The sequence below is a fragment of the Sander lucioperca genome, chromosome 4 (genome assembly GCF_008315115.2).
Source record: "Sander lucioperca isolate FBNREF2018 chromosome 4, SLUC_FBN_1.2, whole genome shotgun sequence".
Taxonomy (NCBI): Eukaryota; Metazoa; Chordata; class Actinopteri; order Perciformes; family Percidae; genus Sander; species Sander lucioperca.
In genome coordinates this window covers 32,643,163-32,670,234 of record NC_050176.1, presented here as the reverse complement: position 1 = coordinate 32,670,234, position 27,072 = coordinate 32,643,163, and the positions used below count along the sequence as shown (strand labels likewise).

General features: G+C 39.4%; 2 protein-coding genes across 7 annotated transcripts in view; both read left to right on the top strand.

The window, feature by feature from the left end:
• Positions 1 to 2,468: 2,468 nt before the first annotated feature.
• On the top strand, positions 2,469 to 25,499 carry uso1 (USO1 vesicle transport factor). Of its 6 annotated transcripts, none has more exons than XM_031276785.2 (27): positions 2,469 to 2,734; positions 4,148 to 4,234; positions 6,737 to 6,801; positions 6,943 to 7,019; positions 7,263 to 7,274; positions 7,581 to 7,634; positions 8,845 to 8,945; positions 9,051 to 9,153; positions 9,335 to 9,390; positions 9,891 to 10,011; positions 10,122 to 10,300; positions 10,413 to 10,553; positions 11,162 to 11,250; positions 11,353 to 11,507; positions 12,066 to 12,271; positions 12,414 to 12,434; positions 15,855 to 15,965; positions 16,233 to 16,351; positions 16,795 to 16,976; positions 17,081 to 17,202; positions 17,544 to 17,682; positions 19,593 to 19,759; positions 20,666 to 20,722; positions 21,335 to 21,433; positions 21,529 to 21,633; positions 21,864 to 22,079; positions 24,593 to 25,499. In XM_031276785.2, the coding sequence occupies exons 1-27, from the start codon at positions 2,669 to 2,671 to the stop codon at positions 24,665 to 24,667; spliced, it is 2,925 nt and encodes a 974-aa protein (XP_031132645.1). In that variant the 5' UTR covers positions 2,469 to 2,668; the 3' UTR covers positions 24,668 to 25,499. The 6 variants fall into 6 exon arrangements, with proteins under 6 accessions (XP_031132645.1, XP_035855972.1, XP_031132647.1 ...); XM_036000079.1 differs by having other exon boundaries at positions 24,565 to 25,499; XM_031276787.2 differs by lacking the exon at positions 7,581 to 7,634.
• LOC116034220 (dynein heavy chain 8, axonemal-like) overlaps positions 17,950 to 27,072 on the top strand; it is a 58,966-nt gene continuing 49,843 nt past the window's right edge. Inside the window, exon 1 of the mRNA XM_036000078.1 lies at positions 17,950 to 17,965. The gene's annotated coding sequence lies outside the window, so the exon portion shown is untranslated. The remainder of the gene's footprint in view (positions 17,966 to 27,072) is intronic.

Genomic DNA, 27,072 nt, shown 5'->3' with positions numbered 1-27,072 from the left:
AAAGGATTGCTAAATGCAAGGCCATTGCCAGGATTTTAGAAACAATGAGGTCATGAGTGTAATTACCTCGCTCCTATGAATATGGATTATTTGGATGTTTCTCAACATTTTATTTATTCAGTAAACTGTTCATAAAATAAAACAAAAACATTTAAAAGGCTAATAAAATGGAATGAATAACCCAAAACAATATTAAGTTAAGGTAGATTTAACAACTCTCCACCAGAATCATCCTAGATTTAGATTTCCCAGCTATCAAAGCCCTCTCAACAGTGCAGGAAATTCAATTATAGTGGGGGAAATAGTTCTGTAGTTTTTTTTTCTTTTTTTTCTTAAAAGTCAGAATTTAATATTAATTCTGAATTTAATATATTTAGTCTAAAGATATTGTAATCAGCCTACAAAATATGTAGAATTTATACTCCAAGCAGGTTTCTAACCCCCTCCCAAATTCCTGGAAAAGAGTAGTCAAGTAAGTCAAGTTAATTAAGAATATATATATATATATATATATATATATATATATATATATATATATACACACACACACACCGGTCAAAAGTTTGGGGTCACTTTCATATTTTCATATTTTTTTTATATTTAAGTGGTCAAATAAAAATCAATCAATCAAACTTAGAAATTTCCATTCCACTCCATTAGAGACAGAATACCAGCTGAGATCAGTTGCATTGTTTTTTTAATCAGGGCAGCAGTTTTCAGATTACATTATGTGTTTACATAATTGCAAAAGGGTTCTCGACTGTTGTAGAAAGAAGTGGCTGATCTTTAATGCAATATCTACATTGTCCATTATCAGCAACCATTCATCCAATGTTCCAAAGTCACATTCTGTTTACTAATCTGATATCATTTTAAAAGGCTAACTGAGAAAACATTCGAGAACCCCTTTTGCAATTATGTACGCACATAATGTAATCTGAAAACTGCTGCCCTGGTTAAAAAAACAATGCAACTGATCTCAGCTGGTATGCTGTCTATAATGGAGTGGAATGGAAATTTCTAATATATATATTTTACAGTTGTACGGTTTTACAGTCTGTACAACATACGAGACCCTCTGAGGACATGACCTCAGTATAACTGCCTTGGCATTCTGACAGTCGGTGATAAAAACATCTCTATCATCTGTACAATATGCTATTCTAAATAGTACGTTAAAGAACGATGGTTGAAAAGGACTCTTACCTGTGTTTTGTATCTGTAAGCACAGAAGAAAAATCAGAGCTGCTGTCGTTATCAGTTCCATCGCTGACAGAAGATGTTTTCTGAGGACCCTCTGAGAAGCTTTTTAAAACAAGGGGTGATAACCATATTTGTTTTGCTAATTGATGTGTGTTATGACTCACTGCTACCCACTACTACTGTAATTATCATTTATATAATCATATTGCATCACTTTATCAACAGAATCTTAATTACTTTAATTACTGTACACAAATCAGCTTGTCCGTATTTTTCTCAAGTGTGGTGAAACAAGGTTCACTGAGAAACAGTCTAAGCTCAGATCTAACTGATCAGTGCTTTGGCCCTGTGAGGGACAAAAATAAAAGGTACAAGCTACATGCTAAAGAGCACAGTGAGTCACTATGGTCAACCCACACATTAGAGCAGCCATATGGCAGATGGGGTCATGTGTAATTGTTTTCAATCTATCAATCCATAAAAACATAGAATTACAGTGCTCCTATCCTAATCAACCATCCCTGATTATACTCAACACTAATCACTAACATCTCACTCATGCGCAATGTTAACTAAACTGCAATATCAATATTTCCTTTGTGCAATTCTTTGTATTGTGTGAATTAAACAGTTCACTCTTAGCTTTTTACTGTTTACTGCTTTTTTTTTTTTTTTTTACTGTTTACTTATTTATCATATCTTGCATTTATCTTAATATTTTGACACAGGGCCTCTGTACAAGACTAGTTCACTGATATCCTGATAGCCTATCATAATATAACACTGTGAAAGGAGACCTTCTGCATAATAAGATTTATTTGATGCTTTATGTACATTTGGCTGATAATACTTCTGCACCTTCACTTACAGTAAGTAACTTTGAACTATTTTTAGACAATGGTATTTCTACTTTTACTGAAGTAAAGGATATGAGTACAAGGCCCTCATTTTGAATTAAAGTAGGCCTAAATCATTATATAAAACAACATTCAATGTTAATATTATTCTAATTATATATAGCCTACTAAATAAGCACTGACAAAGTAGCCTACAGTACTTTTCTTCTTGATAAGTATTTTGCTGATACAACATAAATTATTATTATGTATTATTTTTCCATCACTGCCTTTGTATTATTTTTCACACAGTGAACTGAATGAAATTGGTCTTTGTATTAGTGTATGATCTTTCACACTCACAGTATAATCAATGACTTTCTTGCCCTTTAAACAAGTGAACTCAATTGTCTGCTGATCAGCCACGTATCGCCACGTCTGCGCGCATGCGTAGTGCCCTCACATTTGTGTTCCGGGGTCGATTAGTCAGTGTATACAATCATCATTGTGGACCTTTTTTTGTTTTCTATTCACATAGTTGTTCACGGATCACTGAGGGGGAAGTGTGAGGTTTTTTTTTTTAGAAGGAGAGACGCTTTGAATACGGCACCGAGAGGACGTTTATAAAGATGAACTTCTTAAGAGGAGTGATGGGTGGGCAGGCAGCCGGGCCGCAGCCGTCCGGAGCGGAGACGGTAGGAAACCAGCCCGGCTAGCTGCGGCTAACTGCAGCTAGCTAACATTTCCACCACTGTTTACCTGACAAACCGAGACCACACACACGTCGGCAATAAAACTTGTGTTCGTACACTGAGGGTTAATTTCTTTCTCTAAAAAACACCCAGTATGACATGTTGAGAGGCTGGGCCCTCCCTACATCAGAACAACGAGCTAGTTTAGGAGGCTAATTAGCTAACGTAGCATATCTGTCAGCCAGCAGCAAGGCTGTCTGACATATCTGCTGGTTTCTCTTCGTGCAGCTGTAATGAATGGGAACATGAAGGAAAGAAAACGGGCAATAATGAATACAAGGACTATCAGCTGCCAGTCCCTCAATCAATATCGTCCTACAATGTCTTTATTTTCAAATAACCTCCAACAATACAGAAGCTAAATATATTCACATCCAGTATAAAGGGTTGAATTAAAGGCAATTGGTACCACATACAAATTGGCCTTCTTCTTGCTATGCACTGTCATGTAGGTCTGCAAAAAACGGTTACTTTCATTATCGATTAATCTGCTGATTGTCTTCTCTCTCTTGTCTTCATAATTGGTTAGTCCGTAAAATAGTGACCATTTCTTATCACCGTACAAGGTGACATCTTCAAGGTGCTTGTTGTTCAGCACCCAAACATATTCAATTTCTAGCGGTATAAAATAAAGTATCAAATCATCACAGGGTGTAATCCCAGTATGAAACAATCAGCATCTTGATGTACAGCAGCATATGACAGGCATGCAGAGCATTGCAGGCATTGCCGGAGCATAGCCATATAATCAGATCTTTATCGGTAGACATTCCTGTTTTGGCTGTTCAGGGAGGCTGCGTGTTCCTCCTGCAGAATGCACAATACATTCATCAAGAAACTGTTACATCAGTACTTTCCCAGTACTGGTGTTTAAAGAGTAACTAACATTAATCCCAGAAGAATCACTCTTTTGAGTAAGTAAATCATATAGTAAATATACTGTATTATAAATGTATTCTTGACCCCTACACCTATGGTATAGTGTTCATTGCGATTGAAAATTCCTTGCCCTTTTCTAGAACGAAAGAAGTTATTCTGTCCTCTAGACCAGTGTTTCCTAACCTTTTTGGCTCCTTAAATTAAAACAATTGTGACATATGTTACTGATTGAATATCTCTGCTGGTTTCCTTTCCAATAATTAACAAAGATTAGAGGAAAGTATTAAAACATATGCATTTATTTTCATCTCATAATGCCTCAGACGGAAAAAAAAACACAAACAACTATAAGGGAACATCCCGTCCACTAATCTGCAAAATGCCCCGCCTTATTAAGACATGAATACAGATTTCTTCTCTTGATCGTATATTAGGCAGAAGTGCAAGCAAAATAAATAATGATTCCTCTATTGACAGATCCAGAAGTTATGTGACCGAGTAGCCTCCTCGACGCTCCTAGAAGACCGTAGAGATGCTGTCCGGGCTCTTAAGTCCCTCTCTAAGGTACAGTAAAGTATAAAGTTATTGGAAACGGGTGCAATAGAAATACACTCAGTTGCCAGTTTATATGGTACACCTAGCTAAATGTAATGAAGTCTAATACAACAGTTCTGCAATAAATACTACCTTCATGAAGTTTATAATGTTCTATTTTTGCTGAAACTGTTTTATTGAACTTTATAATAATTTTGGAGTCTGTGGTTCTGCTGCATTGTGTTGGGTTTTACTGAGTGTTTTCAATATTTAGTTTTGCTGTCATTGATATGGGGTGGACAATATACTAAAAACACCTCTCTAGGGCTGCAACTAACGATTATTTTAATAATCGATTAATCTGTTGATTATTTTTTCGATTAATCGATGAATCGGATAAAAAAACAAAAAACAAAAAAACATTAATTTACATCAACTCAATACATAATTACATACATGTTGTTTTAGTTAATAGTTGTGTAAAGGTAAGTAACCCAAAAAGCAGATACAGACCACACACACACACACACACACACACACACACACACACACACACACACACACACACACACACACACGATCACTTGAAGCTTATTCATTAAATTATTACCATCATTGTAGTAAGTGCAAGTTAAGTTCATTTGTACACCACATTTAAACACAGCTTAAGATGACCAAGTGCTATAAAAGAGCTTTAAAATGAAATTAAAAAGTACAACACACACAAATATATACCTCAACAATAACTGATATGGGACAAAGCACAGAATATATAGCCTACATGACAATAGATTGAAAAATGAATGGGCCAAAAAAGGCGAGTGAATAAAAACGTGTCTTTAGTCCTGCCTGCTTTACTACTGTTATTAACGAGCTAACGCTAGCTTGTCATGCTAGTCAGCTGGATAATGAGTAAACACCACACCAGCACCCGAAGAGGGACGTTACGTTCCTCACTTCAAAACGGAACAAAAGTAGGATTGTGTAGTGACTTTACCCTGCTGTTGAACTCCCTTCCTTCTCATCAAGGACTCCACCATGTTTACGTTTTAGGTGCTGAATCATCACCGTGGTGCGCCCGTGTCATGCCATGTCGCTTTTGCTTATCTTGCAATTAACACATTTCGATTTATTTAGTGTGAAATGCCCACACCTTGGATGACTTAGGTCGTACTGATTTCTCTGCCTGCGCCGTGTGTTTCAGAACGATGTTAAGGGTCTCTCCGGTCTCTCTCCGTATTTCCTCTACTCCGCTCTGCTCTTTTTTCGTTTCTTTCGCTCCGCGCCGCTCCGCACGGCACTCAACTCACTTGCTTTTATCTCTGCGACTGAGTGGCGTGTCGCGCGACACAACGAATCGATAATGAAATTCGTTGCCAACTTTTTTAATAATCGAATTTTATCGATTTTATCGATTCGTTGTTGCAGCCCCACACCTCTCAGTATAAAAAGCAGTTTGAATAAAAACTGAACGTTATAACCGTATAAAGATTTATTGCATGACTGTTGTATTTGACTGCATTACTTTTGTCTAGGTAGATATTATAAACTGGCAACTGAGTGTACGATGGGGTTTGTGTTAAGTCACATTCTTCTAGCATTTTTTTTTTATTCAGTAGGTGTTTAGTGTATTAACATGTTTTAATCTACAGGGGTAGCTGTCAGCAAAGGAGGAAATAGCAGTTGAATTCCTGTAGCGCTGTATTAATGTCATGTAAATGTATGTTTTCTCCTCGGTAACACTGTCATGGATAAAGCTCTCATTTGTCAAAATCTAATTAAAATGATCTGATCATTGACCTCTCCAAAGCCACCTCTCAGTTCTGTTCATGGACAGTTTTGTTACTGGTTGCCACGTCAACCATGAGTAATGAGTTTATCAGGCATGAATAAGGGGTTTAGGATGCACAGGGTTGCACATTAACACACAGCGGTGTCAGTGCTGTGCAGAAACACAGACACGGATGTGTAGACTTCCTCTATTTTCTAAGAAATATAATACAAAGTTCAGAATTGTTATTTTTCTTTGTCCATATAGATTACAATTCCTTTATTTTTAAAACTGTCTTGTCCTGACAGTGGATCACTGATCTTATGAGTATTATTAGAATACTACTGTTGGTTTATAAAGCGTTAAGTGGTTTAGGGCCAAAAAACATGCTGCTAAGTTATGAACTGTCCAGACCTCTGTGCAAGCTGTAAACATGCAGAAGCAGCATTACATTTTTATGCAACACATATCAGGAAGAAACTTTCAGAAAACAGTTATTTCAAGTCATGTTTTCTGTTTTTACAGCTCCTTTTATTCAATTAAAATTGAGACCATTGATACCATGCTGGTTCAGTAGCTGCACTCTGTTATTGTCCTGTTTCATCAATTAAAACTTATTTTTTATTTTTATTTCAAAATCGTATTTATGTGTCTTTATATCACATTGTGTTTCTTCTTTTATATCTTATATACAACACTTCTACTTGCCTTGTTGAAAGGTACTTTACAAATAAACTCGCCTTCCCTATTATCTTTTATAGAAATATCGCATGGAAGTTGGCACACAGGCGATGGATCACTTGATTAACATACTGCAAACTGACAGGTGTGTTGATAAAGTATTTCTGTGTTTTTGTTTGGTCATGTTCTCCTAAAAATAGTATTGTGTTGTTTGTTTGACTCAAGTTTTGTTAACAATAAAACTTGTGTTTTGTTAACACTCTGCTTCTTCCTGCTACTTGAACAGGTCTGACTCTGAAATCCTTGGCTATGCTTTGGACACACTGTACAACATCATCTGCAATGATGAGGAGGAAGAGCAAGGTATTAAACCCTCCCATTATTATTAGAACCTTAAATTGGTTATCATTTGAAGATGATTCCTCCTAATTGTGTAGTTGTTGTAAACGGTGACTGAGCCTTTGTTTTGTTTGCATGTGTGTGTGAGGTCCGTTCATGTCAACTGGACATCAGTGAATTTGCATTTCCCTCTTCTGTACACTGATAATGACTGTTTTATGTAAAGATTCTCATCTCTCTTTTCTCTTCCATGTTTTAACCCTACAGATGAATCAGAAGGTAAAACTCTTTGACTGTGCATGAGCCCCCCCGCCCCCCATACACACATCCCATGCCCCCCCCCCCCCCCCCAAAATCACCAGCTGCGCCTAAAAATCATACATTGTTCTTGGTTGGGTTGTTAAAAAATACCACATTAATAGTCTTGCAGTACACAGATTTTTAATAGCTGATAAAATTCAAGGCTGTGTGTTGGTTGTCACATCTTTACAAGAATCAGTCAGCTGATTCTTCAGAGTGGTTGAAATGAATGCTAGCTGTTGGGTGAGGCTTAAAACTTCCTCTTCCCGCCTCTTGCCCTCGCAGACGCAGTAACCCCTATCCCTGCCTCAGGGAAGAATAAGAATGTTTCCATGCCTGGTCAGTACTGAAACCAAGATATCTCTGCCATAAATAGTACTGCTATTTAACTAACTACACTAAAATATGCCGGCACTGGTAAAGTGAATGGAAGGTGTTTGGGTAGTAACAAGAATGCTTCACTAATACCATCACATCCTCGACCATCTGTCTCTCATTTCTCATTGCTCCTTTGTTATCCTCACATTCAAATAGCGGGTTGTTTTTGCACTGTTGTGTTGGAGTTATTGTATAGTTTTTAGAATCAGTTCACCCAAATTACAAAAAAATCATATTTCCTCCCCTTTACTGTAGGAGTATCTAGCTTTTTGTTTTTGTATATAGCTTTATTTTTGGTCTCAACCTTCTGCCTCTTTAGCTCTAGTTTAGCAAAACTGTCAAGATGTGCGCCAGAAAACCAAAACAATGAGCTAAAAGAAGCAAAAAGGTTCTGTAGATAATTCTGTGTATTCATCACAACAAATGGTCCCTTTTACATTACTCATTTGATCCATTGTTATCCATTGATTATTAGCCTACATAGCTGTGGTAGGCAGTGTCTTTTTGGCGGCACTGAGCAAAAATTCCATTTGAACCTTTCGGCAATTTGTTATTCAAGTGGTCTGATAGAAAACTAGACCTCTATTGGGTTGGAAGCAGAAATTGTAGAGATGGATATATCAAAATGTGGATAAATACATCTAAAACTATCTGCAGTGCTAGATACTGTTTAAGTTTAAGTACCATTTTTTTTAAAATTATGGTCAGATTACGAGGTAAGTATACACTTGCTCTCAGTGCAGTGGTGTTGCTAACCAGCGTGTCACACTAAAGCTCTCAGCTCATCCCACATTAAATGTTTATTCCCATGTATACACTGTAACCCTACTGAGCTCACCCTGTTCACCCTCCCCTCCAGCTGTCCCCTCATCTGTGTGACGCCCTTTTATTTTCCCAGAAGGCGTGTTCACAAGTATCACCCTGAGCTTGGCACATTTTTTGAGTGTATTTTGATGTTCCATGTTCCAAGTCATTATTCAATAGCAGAAAGCCACCAGCGATAAAGACTGGTAAGAAAGTTTTGAGAAGTTCCAGATCATTAATTATTATCGCCGTCTAACTCAGGCTGATTGCTGTGAACAAACCTACTGGTCCCCTCACTAGACTTATGATTCCTCATGTAGTATTTATTGGAGACGTCACTTATTTCAGCTTTCATTTTCCTTCCCAGATGAGGCTGCCCAGAAGCAGGCAGATGACCTGGGTGCCCAGTTTACAGAACAGTTTGTTCAGGACCCTGAGCATGTGACTCTGCTTCTCGCTCTGTTGGAGGTACTGAACTGTTTCTGCTCCAGTGGCAAGACGTCTGTGTTATTATATTTGTCTAAACAACTGCCTGACATACTTAAGCATTGATGTGATTTTTTTTTTTTTAAGGAGTTTGACTTCCATGTACGTTGGCCCGGGGTAAAGCTGCTGACTGCTCTCCTGAAGAACCAGTGTGTCCAGGTTCAGGGTATCATTCTGGTCAGCCCCATGGGTGAGTGTGTCCTCTCCACATCTGATCCGTTTCATATCAACATTTCTGTATGCCTTTACTGACGGCACCTGTTAGCTCCAGAAGTTGACGACTCACACAAAAAGATGAGTCAGTTTGTCAATATTTCCTTGTTTTGCTTTAACCAGTATTTCACAGTTTTTATTTATGATACCATCTGCAGGTGTTTCCAGATTGATGGACTTATTGGCAGACTCTAGAGAAGTAATCCGCAACGACGTGAGTAATTGTCCCTGTTGCGACGTTCAGACCCACTTTGGCTCTGTGTGAAAAAATGCAGCCCTCTCATTCATTTCAATGAGGCCAGTCCATCGGTTGGCAAAAAAGTTCTACGATAGGTAACGTCATCTGGCATGCGCACATTCCTGGTGGATTACTTTGTAACATGAATGTTGTATTTCTGCTGATTACCTCACAATCGTTGCAACGAAAGATGAAATAATTGCAGCCGTGATAACTTTACAGAGTTGTAAAATCTTGTGTCAAGAGTGTTATAAACTGTGCAGTGTTTCTGCACTGAGAAGCCTCCAAATTCACAGATTTGTTACTCAAACTGGACTTCCTAGTCTTTCCTGTCTCACAGCATGGGTACCTTAACGCTAATGCAGCCCTCTGCATCGTTTTAACGCAGAGCTGATTTTGGTCTGAACGCTCACTAAGTTTGTTTAGCACAGTTCTTTGTGTCAGATGCGCGACGACCTGTTTTTCGCTTCCAACAGGGCTTGTTGTTGCTTCAGCAGCTGACCAAAAGCAATGCTGCCATTCAGAAAATTGTGGCATTTGAAAACGCATTTGAGCGTCTTCTAGATATCATCACAGAAGAGGGCAGCAGCGATGGAGGTAAAAGGATTTTCAATGCCGAAAGCTTGATTTTCTGTAATTACGATGTTAAGATCATTGTTTTTCTTGTGAGATATGTCCTAATGCACATCCTTTTTTCCTCTGTGCAGGTATTGTGGTCGAGGACTGTTTGCTGCTTCTGGTAAACCTGCTAAAGAACAACAGCTCCAATCAGAATTTCTTTAAGGAGGGCTCCTACATTCAGAGAATGAAGCCCTGGTTTGAGGTCGGTGACGATAACTCTGGCTGGTCTGCACAGAAGGTCACCAACCTCCACCTCATGCTGCAGGTAATGCAGAACAGTCATGTTGAAGTGTTGATTTAACCTATTTACACATTAAACAAGCAGAACAATGGGATCTTGTTTTGCTATAAACTTGATGACAATGTTCTGTTCCCAGTTGGTGCGAGTCATGGTGTCTCCAGTGAACTCTCCTGGAGCTACAGCTAGCTGTCAGAAGTCCATGTACCAGTGTGGTCTGCTGCAGCAGCTGTGCACCATCCTCATGGCCACCGGTGTGCCTGCTGACATCCTCACTGAGGTAATGACACAACGTACTACCCAGTACAGAGAAGAATAATTGCTTAAGGCTGATTTATGCTTCTGCGTTAAATAGACGCTGTGGGTACGTACGTAGGTACGTGGAGATACCGACCATACGCCGTAGCCTGATGTGCACCTCTCAAAAAACGTAACTACACGTCGCTCTGCCGTGGCTCGGTAGCGTTGCATTTCCCTCTACTCATTTCCGGGTTCTTCTTCTCCATAAACAACATGAAATCAAGAAGATAATTAACTTTTCCTGCTACAGATTTCCGACCATGGTCAGAAAGCACAGGGGAGACACTTTGTTTCTCTCATTATGCCTCTAGAGTCTGTACTAACTCCGAAGGTAATTCCAGTCACTCTCTCGCTCACTCTACCACACACTCCTCACACACTCCTCACACACACACACACACACACGTGCTATACTCTTAAAGAGATCGGTGCACACACTAATGCTAACTAAGTATAAACTTACGTAGGATATGGCGAAAAGCTCTGCGTGGAGTCTTCGCAGAACCATAAATCAGCCTTTACTCAGACGGCTTGGCTCCTTTTGAGACATACTGCATTCAAGCTTGTGATCTGGCCCCTTTCTTTCAGACCATCAACACTGTATCAGAGGTCATCAGGGGCTCACAGGTAAACCAAGACTACTTTGCATCTGTCAACGCTCCTTCAAACCCACCAAGGTAAGACGCAACCAATGAGCCAAGACATTAAATCACCCATATCCATCTGATAGTCAACTGACTTAACTTTCTCTCTGATCTCTCTTGTTTGTCTCTCCATAGACCGGCCATCGTGGTGCTGCTCATGTCCATGGTGAATGAGAGGCAACCGTTTGTCCTTCGCTGTGCAGTCCTCTACTGTTTCCAGTGTTTCCTGTACAAAAACCAGAAAGGACAGGGGGAGATTGTGGCTACGCTGCTGCCCTCCACCATTGATGGTCAGTTGCACCGAGTTGAGAACCTTTTTAAGTGGAGTTTGAAGACAAATTGTCCTGAGAAGACATTGTGTTTTCCTCGTATAGACAGTTTCCTTCTATAGAGAACACTCATTTTATGAATGCAGTGTCTTAAATCAATTTTTAACAGCTTTCCAGAGCAACATTAAAGTTTGATTACTACTAAACACCCTCAGTGTAAAACTTGAGTAATTCTTTAAGCTTCTTATTCCCACTTTATATATATATATATATATATATATAAACACACACACACACACACACACACACACACACACACACACACACACACACACGGTATTTCAGCTTTTGAGGGGCATTACATTTATTATATTATTATCTTGTTTGTTTGGATTTCTTCTAAAGGTTATGATGTTACAGTGTTACATGTACAGTGGTTTTTGACGTTGTTGTACACCAAATGTTGCACAATGCACATTACAACAACTAAAGATGGATGGACTGCTGTTCATTCTGCCTTCAGCTTTATTTATGTATTCACAATAATTTCTTTACTGACTTGCTCACTTTTTTCCGTAGCCAATTCCATCTCAGCGGGCCAGCTGCTGTGTGGAGGTCTGTTCTCAGTAGACTCTCTGTCCAACTGGTGTGCTGCTGTGGCCTTGGCTCACGCCCTCCAGGATAACCTCACCCAGAAGGAGCAGCTGCTGAGGGTCCAACTGGCCACCAGCCTGGGAAAGCCCCCCGTCTCCCTGCTGCAACAGTGCACCAACATCCTCTCCCAGGTAGGACCATAACAGTGGCACTTAGCTGCTGGAATAAAGAAGATGCTAACAGGTTATGTGTGTCTGGGTAGGAAGGGTTTTTGGCAAATAAAGGTTAATACTGAAGTGTCAAGAACAGTGTCACATTATTGTGGTTTTGCAGGGAGATAAGATCGTCCGGCGGGTAAGTAACTTTTGTCTGTGTGTGCGTGCTGTGAGTGTTTGGGCGCCATCTATGCTGGTTATTTTGGCTTGGCATCTGTAGTAGGGGTCTTGTTGGCCCATGTGTTGGGGGATCTTCGCTCTAACTCTTTACTACCTCTCTTTCGTCTCTAACTTATGGCTATGACCCTGTTCTTCCTCATTTGTGTGGCACACAGGTGCACTCGTCCCCACAGATTAAAAAGCTCTCGTTGCTCTCAATGTGTTCACTAGTGGGGAAGTACAGAGAAAAGGGACAGAGCAGCTTTTTCGTGGGTTTCGTCATTCTAACACCTGCTTCGAGCTGTGACTTTGGTTCATTTGGTGTGCTGCAAGCCCTTATCTGTCTGTTCAGGAAGTGTGCAGCACCTCAGCAGCTTTTGGGCCTTTTCCTGTCCGAGTGAGAGATCTCCACTCTTGTTTGTCTGGTTCTCTTAACCAGGGAAGGGTTAAACTTTAGGGAAACTGGTCTTGGTTAAAGGTGCTCCGAAGACGTTTCTTCTCCCATTCGAGAGAGCACCTTTAACCAAGTCCAGTTATCCTAAAGTTTAACCCTTCCCTGGATAACTAGGACCTGAATGACTGAGAACTTTCACAGACATCTGGTTCTCTTACTTACATGTACCTGCTTACAAATGCCCAGTGCAGGTGCCAAAAGATGTTATACTTTATACTAGCCTGGATGCCAGCCGAACTTAGCCCCGCCCGCAACATTTGAGGTCGGGAAGTTCGGTCTGGACTTGATCCATTGTGGAGCAACTATGCCAATCAAATTGTCAGGGTGGGCTTTATACAATGATGGACAGATGATCAACAGTAACGTAATCAATCATGTCACCAAAGAGCGCTGGGGTTGAATTTGTTTACAACAAAGATGGCTGCTGCTGGAGAATTGAGATGTGTAGATTCCGCCATCGCGTCTGTTATAGAAGATATCGACAGCGCATTCATTTTGAAAGAGGAACACAGAACCGCGATCACGTATGTATACACATTGCCACACCCGTCCGCACGACACGGAAACTGCCACCTCTGCCTTTGCTCTGTCGAAGCCTGCCTTTGACTCGCAGCTTCTGTGATGTCTGTCTCCGTTGCGCTGATTGGTTGTAGGTCTATCCAATTGAGTGCAGAGGCATTTTCTTTCCTGGTTCGGTTGAAACGCGCCCCATGATCACAGCCCAATGGAGCAGTATCAGACTCATATTCTGACTAGAATCTGAGTATGCTAATTCTTATTGCTCCCACCCCTACGAGCCCCCAGGCTGACAAGAATGTGGTCAGTTAGCTTTGAGAGTTAAAGGTTACATGTTGATGTTAAAACTCATTGTAATGGTGGTTTTCAGTTTGAAGGAAGGGATGTGCCTTTATTCTTCTCGCTTGAGTCTTCGATTTTCGTCAGGCTGTAGTTTTAACCACAAACACATAAAGAAGCAGAGTATGTGTTTTTGTTGTTGCAGAAGCCAATGTTTGTTCAAATAATACTTGTGGTCATTTTCCTGTCTTTTTGTTTTCCTCTTCATTTTGCATAACGTCATATTTGGAGACTAAATCTGAAAAGGTGATTTCGTAAGTTTTTGTAGTATGTAATGCTGATAAGTTTTTACCAGAGACTGTATATAAATATGGATGACACGTCTCCACTTCCTCCCACTGTACAAAAGTAAAGCCAAAATATCCCGGATATGGTCGCCGCCATCTTGTAATTTTGGAGCCAGAGTCTGCGCAGTAGTGACCGGGCAGTTGAGCCGCGGTATCAAAGTCCCACCCATACACTCGCTCGACCAATCACGAGTCAGTCACAGTTGTCAAGCATGACGTTTCACCCTGTTTTCATAGCATCAAATAACTAATAAAAACCAAACTTATGAGAAAAATGAACACTTGAACAAACATCAGCGTGATCAGAACTACTTAAAATGACAGAAACCATCTCTGGGAAAAGATTATTTGACGTGTAATTAGATATTTTTATTTGGCCTGCTAACATGGAGGGGGCAGGATTTACGACAGCTAGCCACCAGGGGCGATCCAAATGTTTTGGCTTCACTTAGACAGTCTGCATCAACCCCTGGTTTTTACCCACACCTTGCTCCTCATTACTCAATTCTCAATTTTGGCATTTCTGTACAGGAAAGAGGTCTGCTCTTCTTAAAGCATGGGGCGCATTAAGTGTTTGCACCAATTTATTAGCAGCCTTAAGCTACAGTGTAGAGTTTACAGATTATAAATCGCCTCTGCTCTGTGTTTTAATGTGTATTGATTTTCATCATCTTGCATTCCAACTCCATGAAAATCATGCTTTCTTTTGCAACAGCTGATTGAGATAAATTATTATGCATAATTAGAAGCTGATGCTGAGCTGACTTTTGTAAAAAGGAAAGAATATCCATGTTGAGGTCTGTTGCAGATCTGAAACCTCTCACCTGTTTCTCAAAACTGTTTTCATGGAAATGCATGGTCATTTTTATATCACCTCTTTATTATTAGTCCCTTTTTCATTCTTAAAAAGCACATTTGTCCTTCTCTGCCCTCCTTTCTTTCAAATAGTTGCCCCATATATATTTCCATTTCCGTCTGCATTCCTCCTCTTACAACACAGGGTTAAAAGGAAGCAAAAAACTTCACAGCGTTGGGTGCTTTTCCGCTCTGAGTTGGAAGTTTTTTTCAACTCAAGGCATTCAGGGCACCCCTGCAAAAACGAGAGGCACTAACTAATTGAAAATTGTATACTTGATAGATTGCTGGAAATAAAGATACAGTTTTTAGGGAATTTCTTAATACAGGACGCCTAACCTTGTTAAATTTACTGAATGTATTAATTTTGACTGTCTCGTTGTTTTTTGTTTGCGATAACTTTATTAACTACTAATGGTTGATGTGATTGAAGTGTTCCCAGTTAAGCGTTGATGGGTTTACTTTAATCAAGTGCACGTCCAGATGGGAAGACATGAAATGTGCCAACAGAATGAATGCTTGTTTTAACACTAACTCATATTCAAGCACTTTTGTTGCCATTTTATCAGCCCGGTTTTTAATTCATTTTTTCCTGTTTGAATTTAATACATCAGCAATAATATAGTTGGATTTCTTTTGCAAATTATACCTTGCTCTTTTGAAGAAATGACCAGAACTGTTGCTTAACTAATGTCCCAATCTGGACTTAATCTAAAAGTCTATAACCAGGATTCAAATTCTAATTAATTGAAATATTGGAATATATATGGAATTCTGATCCAGGTTATGATGGTGTGCCTTCATGTACATATTAAACATCTGGTTCTCCATTGTCTAAACTCAATATGTTTTAATATCTCTACAATATTACATATTTGGACTTTTGTCAGCTGTTTTTATAGTCATTCAAGAAGCACATGTTAAGATGTCTTTTCTTTTCTCTCTACAGGGCAGTAAAGTGCAGACCAGGGTGGGCCTCCTCATGCTGCTGTGTACATGGATCAACAACTGTCCGATCGCTGTCACTCACTTCCTACACAATCAGGAAAACGTTCCCTTTGTATCCTCAAAGCAGCTTGCAAGCCATCCACCAATTTCATTACAATAAATGTATTTAGTCTTAGATTTGTTAACAAACTGGATTGAATATTTATAATATTTAACTTATAACCTTTAAGGAATTCAGTTAAATCTTCTCATTCAGATTGACAGCTACAGTATGTACTATATATCATCGTATTCTACTTCCAGGTTAAACAAAATAGTGTGTTTGAGTCTAAAACTGACTGGTGTTGAATGAATCCTTGACTCGGTGTGATTCCTGCAGCTGACAGCACAGATCTCCGAGAACTTGGGAGAGGATGAAAGGCTGGTGCAGGGCCTGTGTGCGCTGCTTCTCGGCATCTGCATCTATTACAACGACAACTCGCTGGAAAACTACACCAAGTAAGTGTTAACTCACACACACACACACACACACACACACACCTTGAAAATAACTCTGTAGACATATTTACATGACCTGCCCAGTTCACACACCATCATACCCCCGCATATTATAACCAGTATTGGTTTATTTTTTGTTTATTGAAGTTATTGAGTGTTGTTTTTGTTATTTGGCACTGAATTTGGACTAACTGAAGCTTTACTGTGGGAACACAGTTTCTCCATGTGATGTGTCAATATACAGATACAGCATGATAATCATAGAAATAGCCCTCAATAAGTACTCAAGTTTTTCCAGAATTGTCCATATGTTAGCCAAAGTTATCTAAATGCCCCAACCCGATGAAGCGAAGGAAAGATCAGATTAATCATGTCAACACAGAGTTGGTTAAAGCGCTGTATCCTGTTTTAAGACCTGCCATGTTGTCTCTTTCCTCCTTTAGAGAAAAGCTAAAGCAGCTCATCGAGAAGCGGATTGGAAAGGAAAACTTTGTAGAGAAACTGGGCTTCATCACCAAACATGAGCTGTACTCGCGGGCGGCTCAGAAGCCTCAGCCAGTCTTTCCGTCTCCGGAGCAGATGCTGTTCGACCACGAGTTCACCAAGCTGGTCAAAGAACTGGAGGGTCAGTCAAAGTGAATTCTCCACATCCAGTGATGGTTAATTCATCATGGCAGTTGCAAAGTTAAATGGTGTTCTACTAAGTATTTCTCCCGCTACTCCACACAGGCGTGATCACCAAGGCAGTTCACAAATCCAGTGAGGATGAGAAGAAGGAAGAGGAGGTGAAGAAGACATTAGAACAACATGACAACATTGTAACCCAGTATAAAGAGCTGATCAGAGAACAGGTAAACAACTGACGTATTTTGCATTGTTTTTCATGTATGTGTATTTGATGTTATTTATGTTTGATGCACTTTCCTGTTGACTGTTTTAGTCAGATTAAATTAGATTAGATTTACTTTATTGATCCCAAATTGGGAAATTTCAGTGCTACATCAGCAAAATATAAGACACATAGCACACATACAGAATATACAAGAAATAATAAATAGGATAGAATACAACAACTATTCAAAAATAAAGATACAAAAATACAAAGGAAAGAATGTACAAACGTATATACAAGTGGCGAATAACAATGTACAACCTACTTAAATAGTATTTATTTTGATTGTGCGATCCTCAGGATGCTCAGATCCAGGAGCTGAAGGAGCAGGTAGCGTCCATGTCGTCTCAGAACGAACAGATGCAGACTACAGTCACCCAGCAGCTGGCCCAGATCCAGCAGCACAAGGATCAGTACAACATCCTCAAGCTCAAATTAGGTGGGTTCACCTCATTGGTTGACTGGTAGGAGTTGTTTGTGTCTGGTTGTGATAGTTGAATGAACAATAAGCACATTTTAATCCTATCCTAAAGTGATTTTGGAAAAGTTAAATGTCTTTAATTCATTTTCCGTGTGATTTAATTATTAACTTTTAACAACTCTGGTCTTGTTTTCATATTTTTGGCCACCATCCCTGTTGATTATAACATTTTACTGCTTCATTGCTGCGATATGAGGCAACAGTGATATGCAGTGACATCGCAAGATACAGTTTTACAACAGTGTGTGCACAGGGCAACAACATGCACAATCAGAGAGGTTCAGAGAGGGAGTAGTTCAACAAACTTTTGGGAAATACACTTAATCGCTTTCTTTCACATACACAATGTGAAAAGGGCAATTTGTGGTTTTAAGGGAGTTATGTAGCAATTTCTTGGCAAACAAAGGGAAGGTGTAGTGATCGCATGGAGTCTTGTCATCTCAGTAATGTTGCAGATTTTAGTACCACCATACCTGTACAGAAACACATACTAAAACCTATGCTCCCCGACCATATAATCTGGCAATCCTTGCTAAGGCTTGAGACGCTGCACAGAAGTACTCGGTGGATGGATAAACTGTTGTTAGTCAAGAAATAGTTACATCATGTAGCTCCTCTGAAAAAAAAAAAATTGTTGTTTGTATTAAACAAACGAGATGCAACATATTAATTTGTGAGTTTTACAGGTACTGCTAAATGTATATTTGAACTTAGGACAGGGCCAGACTAACCATGTCTCCTTGCTTCCAGTATTTATGCTAAGCTAACAACATCCTAACTCTAGCGCTGTACTTGATGCACAGACACGAGAGTGATATCATTCTTCTCATCTAACTCATTATGTCATATCACTTATTCAGAAGTGAAAATTAGAATGGATGCACCAGAATTGTCCATCAGACTGGTTCAGTGCAGTCAAATTAGGGCTGGGCGATATGGGGAAAATCAAATATCACGATATTTTTGACCAAACACCTCGATGTCGATATTGCAACAATATTGTAAGGTTGACAATTGGTGCTTTCACAAAATATCTTCCACATTTAGATTTTAGATAAATAACCATCATAATGTGGATATATAATGACTAAGTGGTTAAAGGCAAATAATAGAACAGCTAGAACAGTCTGGTAAATTCAGAAAATGACATCACCTTACTGTAATGCAGCCTTTAAAACCAGGAAAAGACTTTACTTACCATGTAACGATATTACAATTCTTCAAAATCTAAGACGATATCTAGTCTCATATCACGATATCGATATAATATTGAAATATTGCCCAGCCCTAAGTCAAATGCTATGTACATGGACAACTACAATAAATACTGTAGCTCAGACTTAAACCAGGAAGGAACAATAGCAACCAGATGTTAAAAATAGACAGTTTAAACATGTCTGATGGCTTATGTGGTTTCATTGTTTCTCTGTATAATTGCTGAATGGAGCAGAGTGCACAATGCCTTATCTAAAGAATTTTAAATAGTGAGTAAAATGTTATCATAACTGCATAGAATAATGGCTAAAAACTATGTAAGTAAAACCCAGGCTGTAAACAGACTTGCCTCTAAAGAGACTCACTAAAAGACTAACTGAAACAATCCAAACTCTTCCCATAATATGATGATTGACTGTACTACAGACACTGATAAATAGTCCAGGCTGATATATTGGTCAACACGTTGTTCTTCAGTTTTTTTCTTAAACTCCTGAATATCGAAATCCGTATGAGCCTAAAAAGAATCCAGTATCACTCGGGCTGTATTGCTGTGTTTTCAGTAGTTGGTTTTTTGTTGTGTACATTATACAAAAATCAGTAACTTCAACATTTATATCACGTTTTCACGTTTGTGTGTGTTTACACTTCAGGTAAGGAGAACCAGAATCAATCTAACAGCCAGGGAGACAGCTCTCAGGTGAACGGGCTGCAGACGGAGGAGCTCACACAGCTCAGAGAGGAGGTGGAGGAGCTGCGCAAGCAGCACACACTCCTTCAGACACAACTCCATGACAAAGATGCACTCATCAACACCCTGGTTAGTAAATGTGTGTGTGTGTGACACAGACATCCATCACCCCCTCCAGACACAATTCTGTGACTCCCTGGGGAGCGTTTCCCAAACAGCAACGGTGGTCACTGTACACAGAACATGATTGAAACAGCTGACATTATTACACAAACTGGTGTTTAGTTTTCTGTGGTCTGATCCATGCATAACATATAAACAGCAGATAGACTTTGGATAATAAATGACACTGAACTTCAAACCACACCTTCATTATCATGGAAACAGCCAGACAACATTACAGCATATGGATACCAACTACAGTTTTCTGGCGAACTAAAATGACTTAAAACAACAAATAAATTCTTACAACAGAACTTCCAACAACTTGAGAAACACTTCCCAGGGGACTTAGTTTGTGTGCTCGTTTGTAAGACAGACTGAATTAGAGCTGCACTTGGTTGATCCACAAAAAATGAATAGGCAACTATTTTGATAATCGATTTTGATGATTTAAGTTACTTTTTAAGCAAAAACTCCAAACATCTCCAAGTTTCGGCTTCTTCAATTTGATGATTTGCCTCCTTTCTTCACCTTTTTATCATTTTAAATTGAACATTATGTTAACATTTATGTTTGGGCTGTTGTTCTGACAAAACAAGACATTTGAAGATGTCACCTTCGGCTCTGGAGAAACTCTGATGGATGCTTTTTTTTTTTTTTTTTTTTACAGTTTTCTGACATTATATAAACGAGGAATAAGAAAATAATCCGCAGATTAATTGATTGATGAAAATAGTCGTTAGTTTCAGCCCTATTCTAACTATAATCTTACAGTTAGAAGTGGATGTAGAGTTTTACTTTAATCCTGTCATTGTGAAAAGGACATTATAGTGTGTCAGTAATGTATTTTGTTTTCTCTGTATGTAACTGTAGAGGTCAGAGACAGCAGAAGGTTCAGCAGGAGGATCAGACAACACAGAACTGCTCAAGGTGGGATTCATCACTAATACACTTCCCCTTCAAGAGTGTGGAACTGACCTTTGTTTTCCAATGAATGTATGTGTAAGGGTTGAAGCTGGTATTATTCTATATTTCTCTTTTTGTCACCAAATCCCATGAAAAGACGAAAACCAACATCATTGGTCTGCCTGTTAATTAGGGCTGCACAATTAATCACAATGTTATCAAAATCGCAGGGGGCATAATATATGTCAAACCATTCTGATTTAATATTGTATCCTACAGGCTAAAGTAGAAAAAATCTTTGTTTGGTACAGATCCTCCCAAAAATCACACTATAATCATTTAATTTTTTTAATTTTTATATTTTTCAGGGAAAATGAGAATAATGATACAAAAATGATCATTCCTTCCAATATCGTCAATCAAATCGCAATTGCAATATCAGTCAAAAATAATTGCATTTAGATATTTTCCTGATATCGTGCAGGCCTACTGTTAATTCTTTTGGACTTCCCTGCCCTCTGTCACTTTGCCCCAGCGTGTTTGTTCCCAGAATATCACCAGACTTAACCCTACAAAACTTCAATGGAAAGCATTTTTCATATTTTTAGTTTGTTTGTTTGACTCTGTTTGTTGCAGGAGCTGGAGGCTCTGAGGAGTCAGGTCGAGTCCCAGTCGGCAGAAATCAACCAGATGAAGACGGAGAGACAAGAGCTGCTCAGAAGAGCTGAAGCTGGGGTAAATATCATGCAAATATGACATTTTGTGCCAAATATATCACATTATATCTTGACAGATGCTAAATGAATCAACCTGCCACTGGTTTCTCTCAGTCCTCGGACGCAGTCTCCAGCAGTGACGGCTCATTAGACGCTGCCAAGATGGCAGAAGTGGAGAGCAGACTTGCAGCACAGACGACTGAGACCGAGAGACTCAAGGTGTGTAGAATAACTGTTCAACAAAATGTGTGTATGACTGTAAAGCATCACTTTACTTCACCCTGATTTGTTTCAACTATTTAAACACCAGTTGGCTCTGACCTCTTTGAAATGATTTATTTTATTCATTGGATGTTTGGGGTTTTTCCTGGGTTCCCATCATTTTCTATTCAACATCTACACCTTTTTCCCTCCTGTCTCTGTCCTCTCCATGTTCTTCGTTGGTTCAGGAGGAAGCAAAGAGCTTGTCAGAGAGCCGGGCGGAGCTGGAGCAGCAGCTGGCTTCAGCCACCAGCACGGTGGCCATCCTGCAGACGGAGCAGGCCAAGCTACAAACGGAGGTGCAAGAGTCCAAGAAGGAGCAGGACGACCTGCTGATGCTGCTGGCAGACCAGGACCAGAAGATCCACAGCCTCAAGCAGAAACTCAAAGACCTGGGAGAGACGGTACACAATCAGTATTATAATTTTCATTAAATTCCTCAGGAGTTTTAACTCATCATCTTATATGAATGAATAAATGAATGAATAATTTTTAATATTGTGTCATGCACAAAAAAAAGTATGCCCAGCCCAAACGGGCTTACAAGACACCATTATTCATAGCAAGGGGCCAGATACCACAATAGCAACATAAATGAAACAAATAAAACTTCTTGTCTTTTTTTGCCATGCTCTAGAGACAAAAGTTGCCAACTTAAATGTATTAAATCTAAACAACCACTCTATTTGGCCATCATCAGTACACCAGAACATTTCAGCATTTTGAACAGACATTTCATGGAAGATAATAAGGACAATACAAAAGGAAATGGGATTCATTCTCAACTTCTTCTAATTTACATAGTTCGCACAACCTTTTATCTTCTTATAAGTGCTGAAAAGCTTTACTGCTGTGAAACCTCACTCATCTAAACTTGTGGAGAATGGAGTTTTCATAGACAGACTGATTAATGTGCGAAAGGAAAACTATGACAGAAAGGTTTTGTTGACAATCTTTTTTCTATGACGCCAACACCACAACTAAATAATAACTAAGCTATGAAAACAGTAAATATGACTAAATAAATTACAATATTCAAAAATGAGACTAAAAGTTCAGATACAAACTAGACTAAAATGTTTTTGTTGACTAAACGTGGATTCCAACTAACAGTCTAATGACTAAAATGTGACTGAAACTCATATTGTTGCTCCAAGACTAAGTCAATCAAATTGGCTTGTGTGGTGGTTTGATTTTCTAACGCTGGAATCTGGATTGTCAACACCAATAAACTGGCTGAAAAGCGAGCACCAAACTGCTGCTCTGAAAGACAGTCATTTTATAATTTACTTACTAGTTTCAATGCAGTGCAACAGCTTCACCTCACTTTGATGAGGTTCAGTTGCCTTGAGCTCTTGTTGCACTTGTGTACATCCAACATCTCACTCAAAATCATAAATTAGCAAGGCCAACTGTTTTTGATAGATGTTGTTTCTGCTTCCGTACCAGAACTGGTGTTGTTACAGGATTGCGGAGGTTACCGTAAAATGGAATTATGCTTCTGGGAACAAACGCGTCTCCGCAAACCTACATAGAGAATGTAGGATATGAGCAACTGTAGGTTGCAGAGGCTGATTAGTTGATCCGACCTTTGTCAGTAATTGGGTTCAAAACATAAAAGGTAAAAAGTATGAAGAAAACAGCTGTGTGAATGTCTCTGAATCGCCCCCCTGCACACTTGGCTACATGCAGCACAAAGAGCATGTTTCAGCGTGCAACTCTAACCCCGATTTTCCACTGGGCACGTCTGTGCTGCGTTCCGGTTTTGTTCCGTCCTCCGCCACACGCCATATCACACCGGGAACGTCTCAGAAGCGGAGCGTCTTGCCTGCCCGACTCGCAGATTATATTGTCTCTACTTTGGTAAATTGACTGCATAGTCTCGCTGTTTCACTTCCTGCCCGGCTGTCCGAACGGCCTGCGGCTCGCGTGAAAATAGACCTGGTGTGTATCTTCAGCGGAGCACCGCTTCACGCATGCTTCTGGGACGCGCCATGGCGCGGCTGGTGGAATATCAACCATTGACTTGAATAGCTGCGATTGCTCACGGGGGCCACAGCGCAGACGTGCACTGTAAGCCCGGCTTCACACTGGCTGCGTGTGCTGTTTCTGTCAGAAAGGTGTCTGACGCGGCGCTGCTGCTGCTAGCCTTGTCTGTACACATGTATGTTTCCCATTGATCAAATGAAACAATAGTGTGTATGCTTCATGTTAAACATAAATATATAAAGATTTGATTACAGCAAAGACATCGTCTGCAGTATTGACGACAAAATAGGCTACAGAATATTTCGTTCTGTATTGACAGGTGCAGTATTTGAAAATAGATAATTATTATTATTTTTTTTTTTATTACATTTATATCTGCATTTATGTCAAAACCTAGAGACTTTCAAACATCAAAATGTCATTTATTAAATGTATTCGTGTCAAAGTGACATATAAACATCTTTTTGTATTCTATTTTGCCTGGAAACGCTTCCAACACGCTTGCGTGTCGCGTGAAAAATAGGCTTCGGCCCTATTTCTAGCATGCACGTGTTTTCGGCGCGGCTCGAGCCGCAAGCTCTAACCTGTTAACATGGGAGCCGAAATAAAAACGGACGCGCCACGCAGCTGACACGCTCACGCCACACAGCCAGTGTGAAGGAGGCCTAAGTCTACCTGATGTCCAGCGTGTTGTCCTCCGTATCTGCTCATTCATTTGATCTGACTATCAAGACAAAAACTAGACTTCCAAGCTTTTAATAATCTTAAGGTCTGCTCCCAGCTTAACCAGTGAACTGTGGCAGTTTTTGGTAGCACAGATGTCCTGTGTAGTAAGCTTTACAACTTCAAAGACATGCATATGTCCTGACCACTCAGCTGTGTTTTGTGTGTTTGCTTTAGTTAGACTTTAGTGACACTTTCCTTTCAGGTGGACGATGAAGACGACCTCGACGCCAGGGACCAGACAGATGACGATTTCGAGGAGGATGAAGACGAGGACTAGAGGAAAAACACTGAAAGAAAAGATAAGGAGAGATGGGGAATATTTGTCTGCCCACAGGCAAGAAAAAAAACTTGACTGAGAAACTGAGGAAGAGGACTAATCTATTGATGCAGTTTCTCTCTCCAGCTGCCATGCTATCTTCACGTTTCTTTACCTTCTTGTCACGTCACACGTACATGTTAGTTATTTTGTCATTTTTCCAAGGATTCAGTTTTTTAGCGGCAGCAAAAAAGATTCAAACATGTCAGTGCATTCATCTCTGCTACTTTTAACCATCAGTTTGTGATGGATTTTACCAGTCTTGTGTTTATTATAATGTATTGTCATATAGTTTGTAATCACAAGAAAAACACTAGGTTAATATTGACTCACAAGTCATCTGGAAAATTTAGAAAGGAAGATTTGAAATGTAGCAACAATGCAACTGTAAACGGATTTGATATTATTCTCATTTTATCATAAAGACAACGAACGATGCACCTACAGCATCAGCATCCCCTGCAATGTGTCACTGTGCTGCACCCTGAATTCATCTTCACACCCCAATCAGTTCGAGTTCAATGATACAGTATTTTAACACTCAAGTTGTTCCATTTCACTTTGACGACACAACCTGACCGCTCTACAATATGCTGCAAAACACTGACAGAAAACATGTAAAGACAAAAAAGATATTTTTGCAACTTTTTGTCCAGTACTGGCATCCAGCTTCTGTATGATATTGTGTAACTTATCAGTTTATGAGCCACATTGAAATGAATAAAGAATCTATCAGTCTGTATGCCTGAATAGGGGGATAATTGTAGATAAATAAATTTTACTAAATCCACAATTAGACTTTTCTTTTCATGATTATTTAGGCTGAATATAGGTATGGATAACTTTCAGTATATTACTGGCGTTGTCATGTCTTGGCTACATAATGTGTTTTCTGGCAAAGATTTCTGAAATTTTTAGGACGTGACAATAACAGATACATTTTTTGATACCTTTGCTGATTATAAACATGTTTTTTTTTTGCAAAACCCTTTTTGATCATATAACTAAATAATAAGCCAAACTTTTCAAATGCATTTGTTTAACATGTTTACACAAACAGGCATACATGAATGTTTCAGGAAACAGGAAATATCTGACCAATATACTTTAGGTACTTGGCATTTGTTTTGTTTCACTGTCTAATAGACAGTGAAACAAAAGAGACAACAGGAAACAAGAAGAGAGATGCAACAATGGTCCCCAGCCAGATTCGAACCGGGGACGTTGCAGTTCATGATGTTTTTAACACTAAGCCACAGAAGATAGTCTCTGATGCTCGCTGCTACAGTCACAGTTTTCCTGGCTTTTTTTTTTTTATACGCAGCCCTTTTGTGACAAATAATACTAGACATTGATCATCAACACTAAACTAGAAAAAATACAGTACTACAACTCACACAACTTCTCCAATTTCCCATTTCCACACAAAAAGAAACAAAAGTCACACACAAAGTGGCTTTTGTTGAAATGAAGAAACAAAATCAATACTAAGAGAAAAGTACAAAAGAACAACTCCCACATGGATCAACATGCTTTAAACTCATCCTTTCGCTTACAGATTTATTCAAGAAATAAACTTTCTCCCACTTGAGAAAATATTTTTCTGATCAGTTCCAAATACAGTATGACACTCTCCCCTTTTCTCCAAACTCTGTCACCAGAACCTAAAAAATGAGGCTCTCCAGAAGTCGTCCAGTTCCCTGAGAATAATTCATCTGGGTCCAGTCCTTCAGTAATCGCTGAAAAACAGATAATACTTTACAACTAAAATATAACGTTTTGGACAGTATACAAACAGCAAATCTTCAACCAATATAGTTGGATTTAGCCTCTATGCCCCCAAATTTCCAAAAGGCCACAAAATCTTCTAAACCAAGTCAATTTAACCTGAAGGGAGGCCAGTAGAGGCAACCTTAAACAATACGTGTCTGGCTGCATTTGTCATAAAAAGTTCCTCTGAGAAAACTAATTTTGTCAATGCACATGTGGAGACTGCATGAACAAACCAACAACTGTGTTTATGAAGACATTTGTGTTTGTTTTACACTTAACAAGCCAGGCAACTTGTCCAAGCAGTTCAACTATTTGACCACCGAGCCTCTGGGGGAAGAGGAGGCCGATTATGTAGTTCACACTTGGTTTTGGTAAACCACGCCTAAAAGCCCTGAAAGCAGTCTGAAAACTTGTTATGTAGAAAAACATCTTGTCTGCCATGTTTCCACACAGCCCTGCCCATATGACAAGCACCCTGCTGGATCTCCACTCCTTCAGCCAGCCACACTGTATAGATACATTAATTGTAAATGTATTATTCACCTGGTTATTATCTGAGGCAGTGTCCAAATATAGCGAGCACATTGACAAGC